At 43.7% G+C, this 18,549-nt stretch overlaps 1 protein-coding gene across 5 annotated transcripts in view; it reads left to right on the forward strand.

The window, feature by feature from the left end:
- The window catches only part of PKP4 (plakophilin 4), a 230,779-nt gene extending 216,717 nt beyond the window's left edge, over positions 1-14,062 (forward strand). For 4 of the 5 annotated variants that reach the window (XM_025404979.1, XM_025404980.1, XM_025404983.1 and 1 more), the window contains exons 17-22: positions 2,349-2,544; positions 6,320-6,404; positions 6,526-6,643; positions 9,361-9,489; positions 11,220-11,293; positions 13,067-14,062. In XM_025404979.1, coding sequence (XP_025260764.1) covers positions 2,349-2,544; positions 6,320-6,404; positions 6,526-6,643; positions 9,361-9,489; positions 11,220-11,293; positions 13,067-13,315 — 851 coding nt within the window. In that variant the 3' untranslated portion in view covers positions 13,316-14,062. The remainder of the gene's footprint in view (positions 1-2,348; positions 2,545-6,319; positions 6,405-6,525; positions 6,644-9,360; positions 9,490-11,219; positions 11,294-13,066) is intronic. The other variant, XM_025404982.1, reaches the window with a different exon arrangement.
- The last annotated feature ends 4,487 nt before the right edge of the window (positions 14,063-18,549 follow it).

The raw sequence follows: 18,549 nt of genomic DNA on the forward strand, positions 1-18,549 counted from the left end.
TGTATAACCCCCTCCAGGCTCCATTATTCTCTCTAGATTGGAAAGGAAAGGAAACTCCTCATCTCTGAAGGGGAGCTGTTGATGCCTGCTGTCCTAACTGTGGGTTTACTGTAAAGAGGAAATTAGAGAACTCCATGCCAAGTCCTACAGCTGGTGACAGGTCAGGGGAGAAGGAGGGGAAATGGGACAAGATCTTATGTGGATTCATCTGAATCTATAGTAAACTTAAAATACACCTGCCATGAGAGAAGGAGAGAGAAACAAGGGCGATGACGTTTACCATAAAGAGTTGCTGTAAGGATTAAACGTGATGACTTACAATGGAAGCCCTTCACACAGTGCCTGACAGAATTGCTATTTTGAATTGTTGCCCAGATTAACCTGCTCTTAACACACCATTCCTTTAAGCCAAACCATCCCCCTATGGAAAGGAAAGGAAGTTCCTCCACACCCTGTTCATGGTCCAGCTCGCGCCCGATTCTTGTAGATGTGCCATATCTCTCAGTTCCCACACTTCCTTGAGAGAAATCCTTCAAGTCCCTAAAGAGAGATATTCTTTATTTTTCTTATGGCTATATTGTTTGGATTTCTTGTAAGAAGCATGTATAATTTGGGCATTTTTAATGCTAAAATATACATGCTTGACACGTGTATCCTGTGGCCTGTCATATTTCACAACGCAAAGACACAGGTTGACAGGAGGCCTTGAGCTGGTACTGTGAAGTGCTAAGACCTTTGGCAAGAGGAATGTGTGTTCCAAGTCTTGGCTTCTTCTCAGTGCGTTTCTGTGTTTTCTGTGAATAACCCTTTTTAACTTCCACTGGCCTGTCTCTCCAGTGATGAGCATTTTTTTTTACCTGGCTGAAGCACTCTTGAACTGTTCCATGAATCCATTCTTTTTTTTTTGTTTCCCTATTCCTGTCTTCCTGTGAGATCTACACCCCTCCTGGATTCAGTATTTAGCTCTAATTTACCCAGCACTTCAGTTCCTAAGAACCTTCCCCTTCTCTGACCTCTTCCCTCTTTTTTCACGTTCATCATCAGCACTAGCAACGGACTTTCTTTTCAGAGCCATTTTTCACAAAGAAGCAAAGTTTTGTCACTTCATAAAAGTTACTACATACTTAACTGAGTGGGACCCACCCTGCTGTTTGGAGCTGCAAGTTCTGAGGGGACCGCCAGGCTCACTCACTCATAGGCAGAGCGAGCTGCCTCAGCCTAACCCCCAGGAGTGCAATTTAAAGTTATGCTTTGGCAAAATGACAAATTACATGTCATGGGCCTTTTGGTCATTCATGAGTATTCAAAATCACCAGGGCTAACTTATCATCTGCTCTGTAAACCACATTTATCTTGTGGCCTTACAGTGTCAGCACTGTTTTTCCACTCTTCCTAACAGTGTTTGCTGTGAGCAAGCCAGAGCCTTCCCTCCGACGTGCTGTACATTGCACAGCATGTAGTTGAGACCTGTCTTCTGCTTACCGTTGTATATAAACAGCCTTTATAAAAACCCCATTTCACGTCCACTCAATTATTAGCATGGGGGAAACTAAGAAAATGTTTACTTGCACTTTAGTTCATTTCTTTTTGTTTGTAGTGCACTTACAGTTTGTCAGTTGGTAATCTCTTTTTGGAGAGGAATAAGAAAAATTCAGTATCTATAAAGAAATATCTCAATAACTGTGAGACTCCCCTCACCTTGTCTTAGCAAGAATTTCGTTATCATCGCATTACTCCTGGGAGATAACATACCTATAATTTTCATAGCAGAACTTTTACTTGTGTCATCTTTTAAAGAAACTAACATGTTGCCACCATTGTCGTATCAGCTGCTGTACACAGAAATGTGTAACTGTACCCAGTTCACACATTAAGATCCAGAAAGATCTAATGGCAAGTATTGTTTGACAGCCTGACTTGGTCCAGATTCAAAGGTAAGTTTTAAAAAGCTTTAAGAGGAAATTGAGGTATTTGTGATGCATAGGAATTCCATTAAGGATAAAATTTACTATTATAATTCCTTCATTACTGAATGTTACTGAAAATACTTGAACGAAAACAACTCGATTTGTCTACCCAGTTTTACGCATTGATTTACATTTGCTTTCAGCAGTTGACAGTAATGTTTTATAAATGAATCATTTCTGCAAGTGACGTTGCAATAAATGTTAGCTTTCCCCTTATAATGACATTTGTCCTTTTCTTCTTTGCTGTGAGTTTTGATATTTTCCCCTGTTATTGTCTCTTTGGGGGTTTTATTTTTAAGAGATTGCATACCACCAGAATCTGAACAACAATAACCAAAACCTAGTATCTGGAAGTAGAATTTACTCTTTTGCCTTTGGCAGGCAAATACGCCATGCGAGACCTGGTCAACCGGCTCCCCGGCGGCAACGGCCCCAGTGTCTTGTCTGATGAGACCATGGCAGCCATCTGCTGTGCTCTGCACGAGGTCACCAGCAAAAACATGGAGAACGCGAAAGCCCTGGCCGACTCAGGAGGCATAGAGAAGCTGGTGAACATAACCAAAGGCAGGGGCGACAGGCAAGTCTGCGGCAAGGAGGTGCAAGTAGGGCTCTTATTCCTGAGATTGTGCTGTGATGAGGCCTTTGTTTGAGGATCCCTTTCCTATTGGAAAGGATTTATTTTTGCATTTCTTACATGCTGATAAGCTAAGCAGTCTCCAGCACTTACAACCTGCTGTGCTGGGAGAAGTGTTTTGTGTTATGGGGCCTTTTTTTGGTTTTCACTTTATTTTAACACCCTCACTCCTACATTGGTATTTGTCTCTGTCTTAGTCTGTTTGTTCTGCTACAACAAAATGTTGTGAACTGAGTGGCTTATGAACAACAGAAATTTATTTCTCACGGCTCTAGAGGCTGGGAAATCCAAGATCAGGGCACCAGCAGATTCGGTGTCTGGTGAGGGCCCCCGTTCTGGTTCATAGATGGTGCCTTTTAGCTGTCCTTGCATGGTAGAAGGAGGGAGGGGTCTCAGGCCTGTTTCTATAAGGGTGCCAATGCCATTCATGAGGGTTCTTCCCTTATGATCTAATCACCTCTCAAAGGCCCCACCTCCTAATACCATCACCTTGGGGGTTGGAATTTCAACATATGAACTTTGGAAGGGACACAGACTTTCAGACCATAGCAGTCCCTAAAGCCACAACTGGTCGTGCCAACTCCTGGAAGAATTGGAAATGCCAGGATGAGGAAAATCTAGGGGGCACCATTTCCCTCGTGCCCTTGTCTCTGCTCCAGGCCTGAGTGCCTGTTCTGCAAGAACATCTTCTTGAATCCCCAGTTCTGGAACTGAGTTTTCTGCCACATACCCAGAAAGTATTAAAATTACTGCTCTGCAGCAGGGCTGCTGTGTGGCCTCAGGATGTGCCCCAGGCTTGGATGGTACATTTCCCTTTGCTTCTGCGTGACACCTCACTGATGAAGCAGGAGGGAAGGACTAGAGAATCAGTGGTAAAAATTGAAGGCCGTTTGTCATGGAGCTGTAGCAGTGACTGTAAGTTTGCCTTAGTATCAGATCAGAGAAATGTTAGTAGGATGCCTGGTGCCATCACAGAACAGCAGGACAGCGACCTCCCTGAGCCATAGTAGCTTGGCAGCCCTCTCCACCAACCTCCCTGCTTTGCTCTCTCCATAGTGCTGATTTCCCCTTGCTGTGGAAGTTATCTCTTCCTCTTGTACCTGACTCTTCCATAGCAGGGATTTTTATTTTGATTCACTGCTATATCCTTAGCGTCTAGAATAAACCTGGCCTGCTCATAACAGGTGTTCGGTGAATATTTATTAATTGGCCAAATGGCAGTGCTGGAACTCATGTTACATCTCATCTAATCTTTAGTTTATACTTTTGAAGGAGTTTCTAAAATATAAGAATAATCTCAAACCATATTCTTATCTGCCAGAAACCACACCTATCAGCAGTAATGATATTTCCTTTCAGTCCTTTTTTTAAATGTATATTTTTCTATTTCATTAGTAATAAATGGTTATAGGGAGTGGAGAGGGCTGGGAAGGGGAGTGAGTGAAACCATAATCACTTATGCTCTTAAAATGTCGCTGGACAGCCTGCACTTGTGAGCAGCATAAGAAGAGGCTGAGATGCTGAGCCAGTGCCAGAACCTTTGCATATTAAGAAAATTGCTACCCAGTCTAATCTGTTTTTCAAAACCAGAGATTCGGAAAGTCTTGGACCAAATCAAATTGTCTCCTAGCTCCACACACTTAACTTTTCTCCTGATTCTTTCACAAGTACTTAGTGCCTGCCTGCTGTGTGCCAGACGCTGTTCTCTATGCTGGGCTTGCAGCAGCAGGCAGGTCGCACGACAACCCCACCCGAGGTAGCTTACGTTCCATGGGCAAAGTAGACGCAGACAAGGTGCCAAACGAGCAGAAACGCGTGGAGCGTGGTGGGTGGTGCTGAGGGGCAGGGCACATAATAATGTCAGGGCAGGTTATGGGCCATGCTGGGGAGAGGGATGCTAATCAAGGAAGGCCTTGCAGAGACAGCGCCTTCTGAGCACAGAGCTGGAGGAGGCGGGGAAGGAACAGTGCAGCTCCCTGGGGAAAGAGCATTTCAGTTAGAGGGGGACATCAAATGAGAGAGCCCTGAGAAGCTAGAGGACCTCGTGTGCTTGAGGAACAGAAGGAAGCCAGTGGGGCTGGAGCAGAGCCAGTGAGGGTTATAGGAGGCCCACCCCAGCATGGTGATCTGATGGCCTTAGCCAAGGCAGGGCACCGCATTCCCTCTGCACTTACCCATGAAGCTACTGATTTAGAGCAGCGGCTCCCAAGGTGAAATACAGCGACTCAGGATGAGGACTGCAACTTGACTTTCGGATGTAGCAATATGGAGGTCCTATGTTTAAGAGAAGACGGGATGGTAGAAATTAGAGAGGCAAGTATATAACTGTTTCAAGGAGTTTTGCTGCAAAGGAGAGCAAAGAAACTTCCTTGCTTTTCTCATGGGTCAGATTTCTGCTCATGGAATTTGTGTCTGAAAATATGTAGCCTGTTGTTGTCAAGGCATATCCCGGGCACGGTCCTGCCTGGTCAAGTGTTTCAGCTGCCATCCTCCCAGGCAGCTGTGGAATCTGCCTTTTGAGCCTTCATCCCGCTGCCTAGCACTTAAAGACAGACGGGTGAACAAAGCAGCAACAGCAGGGCCCAGCTGAGAACAGGTGGCTATGCGGGGCAAGTGCCCTGCTCCCCCAAATCTGTCTTCCAGAGGCTGTCTTGGGTGCCTGAAATTTCATCTCTGTTTATTTCTTTGGGGTATTTAGCTATTTCTTGTTCCATAGTCCAATTTGGAAATAAAAAGGTTGGAAAGGCTTTGAATGGGTTGGCTTTACCTGGCTCTGCTCACCTAAACCCTCAGAATCATTAGCAACCCACGTTCTGTTGTTAGGGGCTGGGGAAGTAGCTCAGCGCCTGCTCCCCTCCTTCGTCCTCCTCCACTTCATGAGAGTTTAATTGGGAAGATAAGGAGTAGAAGAGAAAACCAGATTTTAGATCTGGTGTATACAGTTGAAGTCAAACTGTCAATGGAGTCTTAAGACAGAAGTGTTCAGTTGTCCTTAGGGCTAGCTCCCCTAGCACTGGTCCATGAGTACCACCCCAATGTAGAGATCTGAGGGCCTTAGCCGAGGCAGGAAGTCCCCTTTTCACCTACTGGTGAGGCCACTGACTTACAGCAGTGGCTCCCAAGGTGAATCCAGTGACTCATGGTCGGCAGTGCTTAAACAGAGCACCAGCATTTGCAAAATGCCCTCAGAGAGGGGAAATCATATCTGTGACCATGTTTTCCAAATTCAACATTAAAACACCCATTTTTTACTTAGAGGTATGAATGATGAGGCAATGGAGGTATTTAGATGAAGGCTTAATAAAGAAGGAGGGATAAAACATATTCACTTGGGAGGGTCCCCAGACACTCAGAATGTAGAGTCATGGTTGCATGAATCCCAAAGCCCCAGTGAGATCAGTGGCCCTCAGTGAAGATGTGGAGGGAAATTGGGATTGACACCTACAGAGATCCTCAACTCAGGTTCGTCCAAGCCACAGCTGCTCCACAGAGCTCACTGCCTGATGGCCTCACTTCAGTTCTTGCCACCTCTGGCCAGTCCTGAACCTGATCAACTCCTAGGCACACCTGATCCGTTTGTGGTGTGTCCTGCAGTAGCCTCCGTCCCTGTGACCCTGAGAATGATGGCCTCTTGGCCACTGATTTTCATCCTGCACCCCTCCGAGTGGGGCTGAGGCTGTGCCACCCACATTCATTAACATCCTTGCTCTCTCCCTAGATCATCTCTGAAAGTGGTGAAGGCAGCAGCCCAGGTCTTGAATACATTATGGCAATATCGGGACCTCCGGAGCATTTATAAAAAGGTAACCTACAAGAATAGCTCTGGCATAATTAGCATTCATCAAAGCACATACTCATAATCATTTATTGTAATGAAATGTCATTATTCATTTTGAGAGGTTTCTTTTTCTCTTAACTCTGCAGGATGGGTGGAATCAGAACCATTTTATTACACCTGTGTCGACATTGGAGCGAGACCGATTCAAATCACATCCTTCCTTGTCTACCACCAACCAACAGATGTCACCCATCATTCAGTCAGGTCAGTGGGAAACGCCACTCCTTCACGAGAGCCTTTGTGTGACAGAACATTGTTTCCCAGCCAGAGAAGATCAAACATAAGCTGGTTAAGCCTGTCATCTCCAACGCTACCCATGCAGCAGAGAACCTTCTGTAGGAATCACACACCATTATAAACTACAAGCCCACTTTCTTCCTTCCTTTTTAAAAGTTTATACCAGTTTACATCAGCAAGAGCACCCCAGGCCCTGCCCTCAAGTCTGCCTCACTAAGTGTGAGAAGGGGCCCTGAAATCTGCAGTTGACAGACTGGACAGGGGAGCAGGGTGCCCGAGAGTGGAGGGCCACACTTCGAGACATGCTGGGTTATGCCTGAAAGTGGCTGCCCTGTATGCTAGCTGGCCGTAAGGTTGGAATCTCCTCCAAAGTGAATTTTTTTAAGTTTTCTTAGTGAAACCTTTTAGAAGCAGGGTCCTTTAACAGAGGACCTTTAAGGTCTTCAGATCCGCAACCTGGGAGAGCTGCCTGCTCTTCTTCCTCTGCAGACCCCCAGCATCTGCTGCTAATGGAAGCAGGCCTTACGGGTGGGTTTGTGGGAATTCCTTTAGATTTTTAAGTTGGGAATCCTGTCAACCATACTGCGTACTTCTTTGTAAGTTTAACTTCGTGGAAAGAATGTTTTGAGATTCAGACTAAATTTTTTTACATGTAAGGGCAGATTATTACTGCCAAGCCAATTAGTCCTGTAAATCTAATTCTTTCCAAAATGAGAAAGGAAAAGTAATAAGTATCTTATTTTTATTTCGCTTTAAATCACCCATTCTGACTTTTAAATATTACCTATTTTATTCAGCAGTGTTACTGCTGGCAGTCTTATTTCTCATGTGGACAAATGTGGCCAAAAAGACTAATATACATGGCCGGTGGTTCTTGCCACATAATTGGATGTCCCCACTTGAACTAGAATTTTTTTTAATTATCTGTGCTTGTTGTATATGGTATTTATCTTAGTTTTTAAATTATAGGTTGCTTTCTTGAAAGAAACCTACATGTCTGGTTTTTAACATCCTTGCTAAGCTCCCAGGTATAGCCTGAAACTGCTCTCTTCTAGAAAAATGTTCAGAACCTTTTAGGGTCTTGGGGATAGAGGTGCCAGGGAAATAAAGAGGTGTGGCTGCATAACGAAACGCATATAGACAAGCAAAGGATAATTTTAGATCAGTGTGAGCTTGTTCAGTCTGCGGCCAGGGGTTGCATGCGTCCCGGGATGGCTTTGAATGCGGCCCAACACAAATTTGTAAATTTTCTTAAAACATTATGAGATTTTTTTGTGACTTTTTTTTTTTTATTTCCTCAGTTATTGTTAATGTTAGTGTATTTTATGTGCGGCCCAAGATAATTATTATTCTTCAGTGTGGCCCAAGGAAGCCAAAAGATTGCACACCCCTGGTCTCATTAGCACATAGTTACTGAATAGTGACCTTGTTTTCAGGACCCCTTAAATATACATGCTGGACAGTGTTGACTAGCCCCATTCAAATTCCTAGGTGCCTCTTGGGATTCTAGTCAGTGGTAGGGAATACTCCACTTCTCCTCTCCAGTTATTCTAAGGGCTGATCATGCATCCCTTCACACTAGTGTGGGATCTGCTTCTGGGCATGTCTGATGCCTGGCTGATGTCATTGGAGGCAGGCGGGTATGCTTTCTGTCCTACTACCTTCTGGAAAGTCAGCAAGGTGAGCAGCACATAGACATTGTCCATACATGCTTACATGTTTAACACTGAGCAATCCTATGTCAGTGAGGTGACTTTTTAGGAAAAGTATTTCATTGTCAGTCTTCCTCTGAAAGTGTCAATTTGTACAAAACCACTGGTGTCAAGGTTTGGGGTGCTGTTGCTTTCGAGTGTATCAAGTGAATAAGTAGCCACTATTATGTGAAATTAAGGGAAGCAAGATGATTTTTTTTTAATAAGAAAAAGGAAAAAAACGTATGTGAAATATTTCTCTCTTCCTTCTGTGCCAGAGCGTCCAAAAAGAGTCCTAAGGATAGATACGGTATTATTAGATGTTGACTGAAGCTGGGCTAAAAAAATCCTCTGGGCCTTTCTGAGGTCAGGACTTAGCACCATGTGTGTTTCCTGATGAGCCAGGCTTACTGGGTTTAAATTGTTTCCTTGATAACCATAAAAAGAATTATAAATTTTATAGACTGGGTGCTCTTATTCAAACACGTTTAGAGTTGCGGATATTTTTAAAATAATTAGAAATCAAAACATGCCATAAAACTTCTGTTGACTGAAGAGGATAATAGGTGGGTATTTTGCAAGCAACTGAACTGAGATCATAAAATAACAGGTATAACTCTTGCATGGCTAGTAAGTTATGATCACTCACTCAGTTTCAAAGGCCTAGTTAAGACATTGAGACACACTGGTGGGGAAACCTGCATGATCTCTACACTGTGCCTCTTTAGCCAGGCAGCTTGCCCTCCAGCTTGAGAGTGAGCCCCGATGCTGACTTTGCTGAGTTGTGCAGTGGCGGGCCTGCATGCAGGTCGCACTTGCGGTACTTGGGTCTAGCTGCTCTTCAACTCCCAGCACCTCTGAGATATTTTCAGCACCAGCTGTGTGTCATTTCTAGTTACTGACCTTTGTGTTTCTGGAGAGGATTTTCCACAGATACTGATGCTGATTTCTCTTTCTTCCCCTCTTTCTCTCCTCCTTTGCCTCTCCCTTCAGTCGGCAGCACCTCTTCCTCACCAGCACTGTTAGGAATCAGAGACCCTCGCTCTGAATACGATAGGACCCAGCCACCTATGCAGTATTACAATAGCCAAGGGGATGCCACACATAAAGGCCTGTACCCTGGTAAGACGCCAGTTGGGTGTGTGATACAGTCTCTTGAAAAGCCGCATTTGCAGGCACTCGGCCAGTGGCCTGGGAAGTAGCCTGTGCTTGTATTGAGACGGTCCCCCAGCAGCAAACCATGTTCCAGTCATTCCCTTTCCTACTTTGGGGATTGTTGCCTTTTCTGCTTGTTTAAAGTAAAACAAGCATGTACTTGTTTGTATGTATGTATGTATGTATGTATGTATGTAGCTGTATGGTGGCCACAAATAAAAAGAGGGCTGTATCCAAATAAATCATTTTTGGCTGCTCACTGGCACAGTCCCTTTGCTCCGTCCCCTCCTGCCTTGAGCAGTCTCTGTGTTTTCCACATGCATCAGAACCCTCAGCCCGGTGTCGCTTTGCAGGGGCTACGTCTTCTAGACAGGCCCATCTCTTAACTTCAAACCAGAGAATGGAGATCAATTTCATTTACATTTTCATGGAGAAGAGTTTGAATAAATAGCAAAAGGTATAATGTGATTCTTCTCAAAGTGATTATTTTTTAAGAATAACAAAAATAATGTTACATAGTGTTAATATTTTTATATCCTATTCAGAAAGCTGTGCATACAATTTATTTAAAGGATACCAGCCCAAAGGGTTACTAAGATTTCATACTCTTCCCATTCTCAACCGTCCAGCAGATTATAACTACTTTAGATGTTCCAAATAAGTCAGTGTAAGCTACCCCACAAAAAGTACTCTTTTCTCAAACCTGTCTATTAAAAATAAATAAAAGCTAGTGGCAGCTTTACTCCTGCTGGGGGAGCAGTCTCCGTTGTACTGTTGTCTTTGAAATTGTGATTTCACAGGACTATTTACTAATCGACTGTTGTTACTATGGCAATTAATAGCTCAGAAAATTGCAGATGCTACATTTCAGCACCAAGCTCTGTGCAAAAGGAAATGCACATACCAGCTGAAGTGCATGGTTGCTTCCGACTTGCAGCAGCCTGCCTTATCTTACAGATCGCCTCTTTAGCATGCATGCCCTTCTGTATCTTCTTCGCTTGCTTCAATAAACTAATTTGCCTCAAGTACGTTTCATTTTCCTCATTAAAAAAATAAAAATCTTTGCTAGCCTTAACAATAATGGAAGGGTAACATCATCAGGAGTCTACTATGGACTTTTGAAGACAATTATCTCATGATTACCAAGTTCCTTTTGTATTAAAACATACTTAAATATAGCAGGCACAAGACTGTGCCTCCATTGTTGCCCAACAGCTGCTCCTTCCTTGACCTGAGATTTTGAATCCCAGTTGTTTGGAAGGCATGAGGCTTGTTCGAATATTGTGTTTCGCTTCTCCTCTCTGACCCACTGCTGTAGCTCGGAGCCCTGAAAAGGGGTGTTCCTCAGCTCAGGATCCTGTGCTGCTGTCCAAAGCCAGCTGGAGAAACCCTCCCACGTATGAGCAGAGCTTGAGCAGGAACCTTTGCGCATGGGCTCTGCACTGGCATTGCTTTTTGGGGAAACACACGCGGCCTGTTTTTGCCATAGTTTTGCTATTAGCCGCCCCCAGCCCTGAGTTAAGCAGCAGCCAGGCCAGATCCAGACCCTGAGCTGCTACCTCTCCCAGCCTGCATTGGCACTGGGGAAGGCAGGCCCTGTCGGGGACAGCACTAGCCCTAGTGCAGGGGAGACCGCTCAGCCTAATGGACCAGAGTAATAAGCACTAGTTTTAATTTCATAAAATATTTTCTTACAGGCTCCAGCAAACCTTCACCAATTTACATCAGTTCCTATTCCTCACCAGCAAGAGAACAAAATAGACGGCTACAGGTGAATTTGCAATATCATTTTTACAGAAGGCCGATTAGCAGTTAACACAGTAAGGGGTCCACGTCGGTTGACTTCCCAGAGCTGGGCCAACACGGCAGGGTCCTAGATGCTTTCCCTGGGGATCTTCACTCCTTGGAAACTCACCCGTGGTTTAAGCAAAGCACTCCACGGTAGCCTCACGTTCTTAAGTATCCACATCGGTACTGCTGAGACCACCATGCCACTGATGGGGACAGCCAAGAAGTCTTTAGTTCATGTCCTTTGCCCAGCGGTGTCCTTTTCCCACTCTTTTTCTGTAAAGCTCTAAAATCTCTTCCAGCCTCTGGGTGAGGGAAGGTTGGTAAGCACACTTCATGCCCTCATCACCTTGTTCTCTTTTGTGTATACCTCATTCTCCATCTCACCCCTCTCTGTCCAGGCTCCACAATTTAAAAACACTGAGTCCATGGCCAGGTCTGTTTGTGTCGGTGGTCAAAGTGGACTCAGCCCCTGCCGGAATGGACCTCACTGTGGGAGAGTGGGACTGGCGGTTATAACACATCCCGGCTTTGCTTTCATGAAGGGCCTGCAGTCAGTCTCAGGTCCTTTCCGCTGCCATGGTGAACCTGGACTATCTGGTCGCTCCTCTTCCCTTTCAATAACAGAGCAGCTGGAGTTTCCTAAAACAAGACTGTATCCTGTCCTTCAGATAAGGATGTGTTCTAAGACCTCTCCTTCTCATCATCTTTTCTCTGTAGATGGAAGAAAACGAATTTTCCAAGTTATTCATAATTTATGCCATAGTTTTTTAGTCAGGAAAAATAGACCAGAATCATAACTCTGGCTTGAAAAGAGAATTTAGCTCTGAAATCCTTATAATGTTAGAATGCATTGAGTTCCAGGACATAACATTGATTCCTGTGTGGTAAATTTGTTACATCTTACTAAGTAGGGGGATTTGGGCATGATCAAGAAGATAGACATAATAACCATCACAATTTGAAGAAATTAATGTAAGGTCAACGCTAAGACTGAACAAAAGGAAATGGAGAGCAGTGTGCCCTTTGTGGGTGCCCACGTGTGCCTGGCCTTGCCCACTTACAGATGGACTTAGCCCTGGCTTGGGGAAACCTTTTCCTCTAGAACCATATTTGCTCACATGTCTCTCCTAATTTTACTATTCTTCTACCTTGAGATTGCTTATTCCTTTAATATTACGACTTACAGCAGAGTTTCCAAAGTGTGACTATTGTTCACCTAGCCACATACATCTTTTAAAGTGGAGAGATGGACTCCATCTTCATATCCAAAGTAAATGTTTTAAAAGATGGTTCGGTAATTATGCAATTATGCAAGGCCCAGAAACCCAATCTTCGACTAAATTAGTGATGTGCTAATAATTCCCCTGTGTCAAAGCAAATGTCAAGACCATCCTCTCATTCGGCATGCCCAGGTAACGGGTCCCTCCACAGCTGAGCACACAGCAGGGCCTCCAGTAAGGAGGGGAGGCCGCTGGGGCCACGTACCTGGAGATCTCAGGCTCTCCTGAGGCACCTACTTCTCTAGAGGTCTTAGGACAGGAAACTCAGCAGCCTGCCTGAGAGTGCAGCTTAAAATCCTTAGAGTCCAATAGTAAACAAACACATAGTGTGTGCCAGAAACAGGTTTTAAACCTTAAGCTGCAAATATTGAATATTGCTTTAAAAATATGAAGCAAGAAGCCCACATTAATTTTCCTGACACATCTTTTTAAAAAATTGCTTTTATTTATTTGCCTTTTCATTTTGTCAACAGCATCAACAGCTGTATTATAGTCAAGATGACTCCAACAGAAAGAACTTTGATGCATACAGATTGTATTTGCAGTCTCCTCATAGCTATGAAGACCCTTATTTTGATGACCGAGTTCACTTTCCAGCTTCTACTGATTACTCAACACAGTACGGACTGAAATCGACCACAAATTATGTAGACTTTTATTCCACTAAACGACCTTCTTATAGAGCAGAACAGTACCCAGGGTCCCCAGACTCATGGGTGTAGCATCAAGATGCCCGACAGAGGAACTCTTTCTTTCTAACCTTGTTTGGATTGAGGTGAAAAGTCCATCTTGCTGATTTGATGATTGAAATGTGAAAGTGAAGTGGAAGGAATGAGTGAAGTGCGTTTTTTTTTTCTTTTTTGAGGAATTATCAGGGAAGTGAGGAAATTTTGGGAGAGGACTTTCTAAGCTCTATTTAGTTGTTAGATCTAATTACTTACAGATTCTGTAGTCTGGTGAAGGTGTGGGTGACGTGATGAGAGGTTTGAGAAATGGGTGAAATGAAATGGGGGATGTGTAGGTCAAATCAAATTAAAGATTTTTTTAATGTGAATAAAGTTATGTTCTGATAGTTTGTACAGAAAAAATAAAATGGATGCCCATGTTTTATTGCTATTACTAAATGTCAAGATTGTATGCTATTATGTCTTGTAAATTTCTTTGTTGGTGTAAATATGGAAATGCCACATTGGTTAAGTGCCATCATTTGTAATGCAGTGTGTCACTTGAGAAGAGATTTGAAGAAACTGACAACTTCAAAAACAAATGGGAAGCCCAAGGAACTGTGAGCAATTAAAAACAAACTGCGACGCCCTTTGTCCCCACCACGCGTAGTGTACTTTGGAAGCACAACGTCCAGGCTGGTACCGCAGCGCCATGCCCATTCCTCGCCTCGTTCATAGGACACTTCACTGCCATTTTCTATGCACATAAAAGAAAAATAAATGTGGAAATTTCATCCTTGGAAATGTGTTCTCTATTCTTTTTAAATTTTCTGTATGTATATGGAAAAGCAGATTTAATAAACACAAATCTAACTGCATGTTGGAAACAGCCTAAACATATCCAACTATTTTGGACTTTTCCTAGTTTTATATATACTTTGTAAGATGGACCACACCAAAGAATTAAGCTATGAACTTTCCTCCTCTGACTATGTAGGTGTTTTTATTTCTTGGAATCTATTTTAAATCTAGTACACTTTACAGTTTTATCATGTTTTTCTCAGACCCATATGTACATATCATCACTCTTCACCTAAGACAAGTTATATCTGGCAGCGTGGCCATAACTAAATTGATACTTTTTTAGGCATCGTTTTTAAGAACTCGGTAACTTCATAATAATAGTGGTTGGGCATTTATTTCGTTGGCACCAATATAATAAAACAAATTCTAAATTATGATCTTGTTGAATAATTCCATGAGACAGTAATTCCTGGATTAGGAATGGGGCAGGGGAAAGAAGCCCCACAGATAGGGTAGGCAGAGGACCCCATAGCACCACACAGCATTACTTGGGAGCTTTTCTCCATCTGTGGAGACAATGAGGGGCACCAGGCCCAAAATCTGAGGCCTTCTCGGGTCTTGCAGTTTCCACCCTTCAGCCCTAGCTCTTGGATCTTTGTGTAAATATGGAAATGCCACATTGGTTAAGTGCCATCGTGGAAAACTAGGAACTAATTTACCTATAGCTGTACTAGGAAAACTAGGAACTAACCCCCATGGCGTCAAACCCAGAAGTGCTAACTCAGTATACCCTGCAAGTGTGATACAAATCACAGATTAAAACATTTGTACTTACATTTGTGAGTATATGGAAAGAAACCCAAGAGAAAGCTATGTTTTGTTGCCGAATGGACAGCAGCCCAAGATTAGCATCCAAAGTGAAATGGAAATACCAGTGCGAGCATGAAGGTTCCTAAGGTCTACAAGCTGGGAGTCTTTCTGGGGCGCCTTCTGAAGAACACCGAGCCAGCTTGCGGAGTTGACTGCCCAGCTACTGAGCCCTGGCTGCCTCACACCTGGCGGAGCTCAGGAGACAGCCCTTGTTAGACGACAGAGGTCGCCAGATGTTCCTGAGGAACTGGCATCAGGACTTGTGGGATGTAACCACTTCAATTTCCAATCACTGACTTCCCTGAACCTGGCATCTTCAGATCTGGGTTGAGGCCGAAGGCTGTCAGCTGGGGAATCAGGAAAACAAGGGAATCGGAGCCAGCCCAAGCCGATTGACAATAACTTTCTTTTAGTGACCGCATTAGTTTGGAGTAATGCTGTGACAGGCAGCATTTCAAAAACGGATCCAAATTTGGATTGAAAATAACTCACCTGGGTCTCCAATCAGACCTAACAGAGCCAGAAAGAGGCCTGTGCACGGGGACTGGGCAGAAGATCTAATGCTGTTTAAGACTCCTCCCTTGAGACCAGAGAAAAGAAATCGCAGATACAGCCTGAATGATACAAAAGGGCATCATTGAGGGAAAAACCAAGCCTACTATTCCTTCAAGGTGTGGGAATAAACAAGCTTTGCTAAAACAAAGTTGACTTTTTATTGCTGTCTTTACGTCACTAAGTAGCATATAGAATTCAGCCCACTTCCACCCTGTCCCAGAGGGTCAGGGCTGAACTGAGCCAATGTCAGTGAGCTAAACAAGGGTTTCCTTACCCTGATTGCACATTAAGAGTCACCCGGACCCCACCCTGACCAATCAAAACCACAGAGGTGGAGTCCAGGCATCAATATTCTTGAAAAGCTCCCTGGGTGATTGCAGCATGCAGTCAGCTGAGAGCCACTTGGTACTCCCCATTCTCCCTCCATCCCTTGCTGTTGCACGACCTGAAAATTTAGCAGCTGGGGTTTAGGGCGCGGAATTTGCCTAGAAGCGAGGGTTAGATTTGGAGTGTTATCACTGAGATCTTAAACTTGGAAAGTCGATGTGAGGTTTTTCTTTTTGCCAGAGTATGTCTTTTGCCTGTGTACACTTGTTAAAGGTTATGTCCTTTGAAGTCCATGAGTATCAGAAGTGATGACCACACAGTCCCGTAACTGTTCCAATCATTAATCCCTGGCCAGTGTTTGGTTGTCCACCCGATGCTGCTTCTTGCACTGAAATCCCAACAGTTCACTTTATTGACTGCTCACTGTGTGCTGAGAGCACCATATACGTTATCATCCAGCCCTCACAGCACATGTGACATCTGTACTGATAGCCCATTTCACATATCCTGAAGCAAACTTGGAAGAGTAACTTGCTGAAGATCATACAGCCATTAAGGGGCCATTAGCGTTACACTCTATCTTAACCACAATGCCAGTGGTTTTCATATTTAATAATTTGAGTTTCAACTGAACGTCTACGAAGTGTTTTTCATCATTGCTTTAAATTTGCCAAAGGACTCTATTGCTACTCTAAAGGAGAAAACCATCACTTGCCATAAATTGTGGGCAAGTGATGGTTTTCTCATATACTTTTTAGTAACCATAAAAATGAACACTTCACTATTAAACATAAAAAATGTCCATTTTTTTTAAATTAGCTGGGCATGGTGGCATGCACTTGTAATCCCAGCTACTCAGGAAGCTGAGGCAGGAAAATCACTTGAGCACAAGAAGTCAAGGCTGCAGTGAGCTATGATTGCACCACTGCACTTCAGCCTGAGTGACAGAGGGAGACCCTATCTCAAAAAAAAAAAAAAAAAAGCCTGCGTACCACCAAAATTTATCTTGTCTACCACCACTGGTGTTACATGAACCTCGTTTTGGGAAACTTGAGTTCTGATTATTCTGATGTGTGTGATGATTTAGGTTTGGCTGACAACTCCCCCTAAAAGAATGTTGTGAGCTATGCCTATAAGCCCACTAAAACAAAATCTGTCACTAGGCAACCCTCTCATTTGGGGGCCTCAGCAGTACATTTGATAGAACACTTATCCAAACGTATTGGATGGTGGTTTTATTTCCACAATCAAACTGGCTTGCAAGGAAAAGACATTTGAAAACTTGGCCATTGCTATTCACTTATTAGATTTTTAAAATACCATTGTTTTTAACAGCATTATTCATAATTGCCAAAAACTAGAAACAACCCAAATCTCCAACAGAAGAATGGATAAACAAAAGTTACATCCAAGAATAGATAAAATTATGGTATATTCATGTAATAGAATACTAGTCTGCAAAAAAAAGAATGAGCCACAGTACAGAGACATGGATGAATCTCAAAAATATGCTGCTCTAATGCAGGAGAAAGTTGCAGAAAAGAGTGCATAAAGCATGACTGATTCAAGAAGAGGAAAAATTCATCTATGGAGATAGAAGTCAGAATCATGGTTGCCTGTGGGGCTAGGTATTGACTGGAGAGCTGGGTGATGGGAATGTTCTATGTCTAGGTGGGGGTGGCAGTTACCCAGGGGTATGCGTTGATCAAAACTCATCAAAATAGGCTGGGCATGGTGGCTGACACCTGTAATCTCAGCACTTGGGAGGCTGAGGCGGGTGGATCACCTGAAGTCAGGAGTTTGAGACCAGCCTGGCCAACATGGCGAAACCCCGTCTCCACTAAAAATACAAAAATTAGCCGGGTGTGGTGGCGGACACCTGTAATCCCAGCTACTCGGGAGGCAGAGGCAGGAGAATTGCTTGAACCTGGGAGGCAGAGGTTGCAGTGAGCCGAGATCGCACCATTGCTCTCCAGCCTGGGCAAAAAGAGCAAAACTCTCTGGACGGGGACACCCTCAGCCCTCATAACAGATTCCAGGGAGAGGGCACCCTCTTGTCCTCATCTCTGCCCTTTGTGTCTCTCTTGCACACACATCTGCCCCTCAGCACGTCGGTGTGGGGAGGGAATTGCTCCTTAAACCTCAGGTGGCTGACCGTCCCCACCCAGCCCAGGACATTTTAGGAAAAAAAAAAAGAAATGTGGAGAGCTTATCATCTCCCCAAGATTCTCTTCCGTTCAGCCAGATGTTTCCTGTATAAATGTTTGGATCTGCCTGTTTATTTTGGTGGGTGGTCTTTGCTCCCTCCCCTACCACTCATGCCCCCCTTCTCAGTCTGCCCCTGGCCTCCAGCCCCTAGGGGACTAGCTGGGTTGGGGTTCCTCAGGCCTTTCCTCTCCTCCCTCTTTTCTTTCTGTTGATTGTGGCTCGAGCTGGCTGTATTGCTTTTTAATATTGCACCGAAGGTTTTTTAAATAAAATTTTAAAGGAAAAGGGGAAAAAAAAACATCAAAATGTACACATAAGATCTTCATTTCATTGTATGTAAAATCTGCCTCAAAAATCAGTAAGGAAATACACGACATTGTCTGAGACTTGGTTTTATGAACTAGAATCAAAATTTTGGTTATTAGGCTCGCATGAGTTAAGAAAAATCCATATACCTCTAACATAAAGCATAATTTCTTTCTTTCTTTCTTTTTTTTTTTTTTTTTTTTTTTTTTTGAGACGGGGTC

This window comes from Theropithecus gelada, chromosome 12, assembly GCF_003255815.1.
Source record: "Theropithecus gelada isolate Dixy chromosome 12, Tgel_1.0, whole genome shotgun sequence".
Lineage (NCBI taxonomy): Eukaryota > Metazoa > Chordata > Mammalia > Primates > Cercopithecidae > Theropithecus > Theropithecus gelada.